The 6,000-nt window shown below is 38.4% G+C and overlaps 1 protein-coding gene across 3 annotated transcripts in view; it reads left to right on the forward strand.

Moving 5' to 3' along the window:
- Positions 1 to 4,039, forward strand: part of BRINP3 (BMP/retinoic acid inducible neural specific 3) — a 253,015-nt gene extending 248,976 nt beyond the window's left edge. For 2 of the 3 annotated variants that reach the window (XM_011360868.2, XM_011360870.1), the window contains one exon: positions 2,572 to 4,039. In XM_011360868.2, the coding sequence (XP_011359170.1) occupies positions 2,572 to 3,688 (1,117 nt within the window). In that variant the 3' untranslated portion in view covers positions 3,689 to 4,039. The remainder of the gene's footprint in view (positions 1 to 2,571) is intronic. The other variant, XM_011360869.2, reaches the window with a different exon arrangement.
- The last annotated feature ends 1,961 nt before the right edge of the window (positions 4,040 to 6,000 follow it).

Below are 6,000 nucleotides of genomic sequence, written 5' to 3' on the forward strand. Positions count from 1 at the left end.
TTCCCTACAATTTAGCTTTAATTCTTATAAAAACCTGTATTTTATTCACACGTTACATGAGGAAGTAAGGAAAACGAGACACAAAGTAGATAGTTTGGCTCCCAAAAAAGAGGTCGATACCAATTGCTGAACCTAAACTTTATAGCATTAGTTTGCGTCAGTAAAAGTTCTAAGAAGACAAATGTAATAGTTTGTTTTAATAGTTAGGTTAATAAAAAAATAAATAAAAAATAGTTAATAAAAGGGAACATTTTTAAAACATACTTAATATAGAGATTTCAATCTTAATTTTGCATATATTTCTCCAAAAATTTTAAGTTTTAAAATTCGATTAAACTTGCTAGTACTTGTGCTTCCACAAGTACTATCCAAAATAGTTAAATTTGTTAGGGGGGAAAAAAAGCTTTACGATCCTTTGGGTAAGTGAAAAATCCACATGCGACCCTGAAATTTGCTCCTGAAATTTTACAAGGAGTAAAGACAAGACATTATTGGTTTTCTTTCTCCTTGAATAATCTATCCCCTCCTTGTGAAATACAGTAAAGTAGTCCAAAGGTAGGTATCAGGGGAGAGAGGACCAGACCTAGCAAGGAGGAAGGTCCACACGCTCACTCCTCCGTCCCGGGGGCTTTGCCAGTGCGTGGTTATCAACATCCATACATGACAGCTGAAACACATTCCCTCGGTGATGCCTCTGCAGGGGCGTGAAAAGGATGGGAAAAGCCATTGCTTTTCTAAAGTGTCCAAATGATTCTATACCGCTCTAGTTCTGTGAGCTCTGCTTTTAGCCTTGGGTCTAGTTATTTCATTGCTTGTTTGTCCTTATGATTTGAAAACATGATTAGAGTTTACAGCTGAGAGATGAATTGGCTCAGAGAATGTACGCTTCCATTTCAGGGAAGAAAATATAATTTTCAATCCAGACAGGATATGTATTTTACATTCTTCATATTAAATACAAATAGAACTGCAAAAAGAGTGGGGAGAGGAATGCAGGAAAGAAAGGCAGGAAGAAAGGAACTTGGGAACTGGGTCTTCATAACCATTAAATGTGTAGTTTAGAGCTTTAAATTTCACCGAAAAGTACAGTTATTGATTAAATGTTCTTTTAGTTCACCTATGCATTTGATTCACTATTTGGTAGTTATTAAAGGGCTGTGGTCTATGAGCCTTCTACTAGGCACCGGATCTAAACTATAATGCACAGCGTTCTGACAAGCTGGCTATTATAGTTAATGGGATACATGAAATATAAACAAGTACAGAATAATATAAAAACTTTAAGTAGAAAAAGGCACTATAAAGAAAACTAAGTCAATGTTATGAGCGCTTGCTATAAAAATAGTGTTACATTACAAAAGGAGGCTGGGCATAGATATCGATATAGACATCTGTTCTGAATACCTTCAGCTGATTATTTACACAGATTAATACCTGGATCGGACCCGTATTCAGCACATATTCTTTAAAATGGCAGTGTACTGTCTAAAGGTTTGAGAACAATATATATGTTTTGCATAAAAATCTTATATGTATTCTGTAATGAGCACTGGAAAGGTCTAAGAAAACTAGATACGACTTTTGTCCGCCATGACACGTGCACTCACAATATTCTGACGTCGCTATTGCTGTTTTTCACATACGAGAATGTGGGCTATAGAACCTGTCCAGCTTTTTCATGACAATAGTGAGTTTGGAAAAGCAGCATGACAAAAGCTTACCAGAGTACGTAGCCACATATATTTCCTTCATTATTCTACTGAGATCTTAAACGCGCCAAAAGAGTGCGAATGATGTGGGAATGCAGGAAAGGCAGGATCTTAAATTTGCATTCATGATTAGCCTGATTTCTGGATATAAATAAGAAAAAAATGTTAATGATTCAAATTAAACTAACACACTTAACCCTTATTAAAAGAACTTGTAGTGGGATTTAACAAGATATTTTCAACAATTTTCTTGAGCAGCCTATAAGAATAAAAGCAAACATGCTTTAACAGTATTTTCTCTCTCAGTGGCACTTGTTCTTTCAGTGTTGAGAAAACCCTAGGATTTAAATACATTGATTGACAACTTAGAGTTGTTTGTTTTTCTTTCCTTTTGATTCTATTTTCTGTTTAGGCTTCCAGCAACATTAGTGCTCTAGGAAGCAACAGTGAATGAATGAACAGTCGTCATTTGTACACTCTAATTCTCCTCTAGATATTTTATGATAAAACCACTTATTTTTTGTTGTTGGATATCTTTTCAAAACAATAACTGGCTCAGTCACATGCACAATCAGCTTCCAAGTACGCTAGTGAGATGACACGCAAGGTCCTCAGAAGGAATCTCATGCAGTATTCCAGCTCAAATCAACTGTGTCTACCTATGTCTAATCTTGTGCAGTGATGAAGGAAAACTATACATTATATAACTATATAGCATATATTTATATAGTTTTCATTATGAACTATATAGATTTTTTATATCAGTTAAATAACTGCCTGGAGCTGAGCTGAGGTTAACCTCACTGCAGGACCCCCCAAAAATGTCTTATTTATAGAGATTCATTTTGTTTTCTATTTCTAGAACCTCAACCTACTGGCTCACTCGCATCCAGTCTTTTCTCTATTGCAACGAGAATGGCCTCCTGGGCAGCTTCTCAGAAGAGACGCACTCGTGCACCTGTCCCAATGATCAGGTGGTCTGCACGGCGTCCCTGCCCTGCACGGTGGGCGATGCCTCGGCCTGCCTCACCTGCGCCCCAGACAACCGCACTCGCTGTGGCACCTGCAACACCGGCTACATGCTGAGCCAGGGGCTCTGCAAGCCTGAGGTGGCCGAGTCCACAGATCACTATATTGGCTTTGAGACTGACCTGCAGGACCTGGAGATGAAATACCTGCTGCAGAAGACGGACAGACGGATAGAAGTCCACGCCATCTTCATCAGCAACGACATGCGCCTCAACAGCTGGTTTGACCCCTCATGGCGTAAGCGGATGCTTCTCACCTTGAAAAGTAACAAGTACAAGTCCAGTCTGGTGCACATGATCTTGGGCCTCTCTCTACAGATCTGCTTAACTAAAAACAGCACCTTGGAGCCCGTGTTGGCCGTTTATGTCAACCCCTTCGGAGGCAGCCACTCTGAGAGCTGGTTTATGCCTGTCAGTGAAAACAGCTTTCCAGACTGGGAGCGGACTAGGCTGGACCTCCCGCTGCAGTGTTATAACTGGTCTCTGACTCTGGGGAACAAGTGGAAGACGTTTTTTGAGACAGTACACATCTACCTGCGGAGTCGCGTCAAGTCCAGTGGCCCCAATGGCAATGAGAGCATTTACTACGAACCTCTGGAGTTTATTGACCCTTCCCGGAACCTGGGTTATATGAAAATCAATAACATCCAAGTGTTTGGCTACAGCATGCACTTTGACCCGGAAGCAATCCGGGACCTGATCTTGCAGCTGGACTACCCCTACACTCAGGGATCCCAGGACTCAGCACTTTTGCAGCTTCTAGAGATAAGAGACCGTGTAAATAAACTCTCCCCACCCGGGCAGCGTCGTCTAGATCTTTTCTCCTGCTTGCTTCGTCATAGACTCAAGCTGTCTACCAGTGAGGTGGTGAGGATCCAATCTGCTCTGCAGGCGTTTAATGCCAAATTGCCAAACACAATGGATTATGACACGACCAAATTATGTAGTTAACCATTAATGTCAAGCACAACCCAAAATCTTGAAGGAGTTTTTACAGTGCTTTTGTGGAACGGTTTATGTTTGGAAGAGTATATTTAAATTGTCTTTTCAATATCTGTCTTATATCCGTCAATAACATTGGATGGCAATTTACACACGTGAACTTGCTGACAATGAATATATTATCCTGCAGTATTGGTTTATGAATGAAATAAATACTGACGCCAGTCTAGAAGACATTCTACTTTTTACAATAAATTTCATTTGTAATTTTATATGTTCCGTGGCAATGCTTTTGTGCGTTACGTCCTCCAGAGGGAACATAAAAAGATACCAATAAAATTTTGTAGCTGAACAGTTATTAAAAAGAAGTGCTGTGGGATTTTTTTTCCATGAAATGAGTTCTAGTTTGATATAGCTTGTTAGAACCTGGGGGAAATGCACCAAGATTTTTTTAAAAGAAACACTTGAAGGTCCCTTTCAATAGCCTTTAGATAAAACCCAACTAAGGGAGAATGCTTAGTAAGCAGTAAGTTATATTTTTATGGTTAACGGCATAATGGAAAGTCAATATATTTATTACCTATACTTATAAACCAGTCCTAGAGACAGATACCACCATTATTAAAATAAATAAACTATTTCCCAACTCAATATCAGAACATTCTGGCAAACATACGGGAAACTCTGTGATTAGAAGCACACAGAGAAAGTAAAACCTTAATTTTCTTAGCAACTTGCTTTGTCATTCTCTTTCTACATTCTAATAACCAATAATCAGTGTACTCTGCACGATCATTTTCATTTCAAGTACAGAGAATCTAGTTCTTTACCAATCTCAGCAACATAACATTTCTAGAATTCACAAATTACAATGTGTTGGTTAAAAAAAAAAATGATTTAATAATGAATTCAAGTGTAAATAGATCTTTTTTTTTTTCTCTAAAAGAAACTATTATTACTCTATTTTGTAGAGCAAACTAAATATCTAATTCTAGTTTAAATTTTTGTCGAGTTCCCATACTTCCTATGGTGTAATGTTAGATGTATAATTAGTACTAATTTTTCCCTTGAATTTAAATTGCTCTTTTGTTCAGATATATTAATGTACCTGTAAAGTGCGGTTATGATATTTCTCACTCAGCTCTTGTCTAAATATTTCTTACAATTTAAACAAATGCACTGTCAAGCCCCACTTTCCTGCTGAGGCTATCCAGTCATTTCTCGGGGTGCATTAAAAGGAACCCATGATTTGTATGAAGAGAATAAAACTGATGGCAAAACATCACACAGGCATTCTAGATTCTTGAGCTATTTGTGTCTAAAGCATTTTAAGAACAAATAGACATTTCAGACAACAAATACTTAATCTACCATAAGCGAAGCACTGTTCTTCCACCCAGTGTCTGGGTAGCTTGTAGGTAATTCAACAGAAAATATAAACAACTATTAAATGCCATCTTTCTGGCATCAAAGAATATTCTCTTCATTTAATTCTGACAATGCTAGATCATGGATTATTATTCCCTTCTTGGTGAAAACAAACAGACTCAGAGTGGTTTGTCAAACTCTCCAAGATTACAAACCAAGAAGCTGAAAAACCAAGATGTCAGCACAGTCTTTTCTGGAATGAATCTGTCCTCTTTCAGTCCACTATTGAGTTTAAATGAACTGTCCTATTTCTGTATTAAATCTCATAACACAGTAAAACGAGAATCACTTATGAATCCGAGCTCTAAGTTATAAAAAACATGCTTTCACAGTATACCTGAACAACTACATAAAACCAGAATTTAGCATCCAAAATCAATCGCCCACAGAATGACCAAGCTTTTCCAGTACAGATAATACGTTTCAAAAGACATTAACTGTAAAAGTCAGAATTGCCACTAGAACTTTTCCCAGAAGTCTTAGAGGCCTAGCTGTCCAGAGCCTCTGAGGCCCAGAAACCACCTGAGCAACATGCATGTCACAATGGACTCTGAACAGCGATCATTCCCTGGAATCTATGGAAAGTGTCAGCAACGCTACTTTCTCATGGCTCAGCTCGCTCTGCCCAGATTGGCTTAGGAGAGAGACGACCCTACAGCCACAGGTAAGGAAGAACCTAAGCAGTGCCTGGCACACATTAGTACAAAAGTCCCATTGGACTAGATCAAATTACCTTAGTTCCAGCTGTCTTGGTGATGCTGCCAGGGCTGTCTTTACATCTGAATCTGCTTTGCCCCTGAAAGCAGAGAAGGGATATGAATGCCTTTCTCTGAACGTTTTGTCTAAGGTAACACAAATACAATGTAAGTAAACATAACCAAGAAAATTCTAAG

The sequence above is a fragment of the Pteropus vampyrus genome, unplaced genomic scaffold, assembly GCF_000151845.1.
Source record: "Pteropus vampyrus isolate Shadow unplaced genomic scaffold, Pvam_2.0 Scaffold60, whole genome shotgun sequence".
Classification (NCBI taxonomy): domain Eukaryota; kingdom Metazoa; phylum Chordata; class Mammalia; order Chiroptera; family Pteropodidae; genus Pteropus; species Pteropus vampyrus.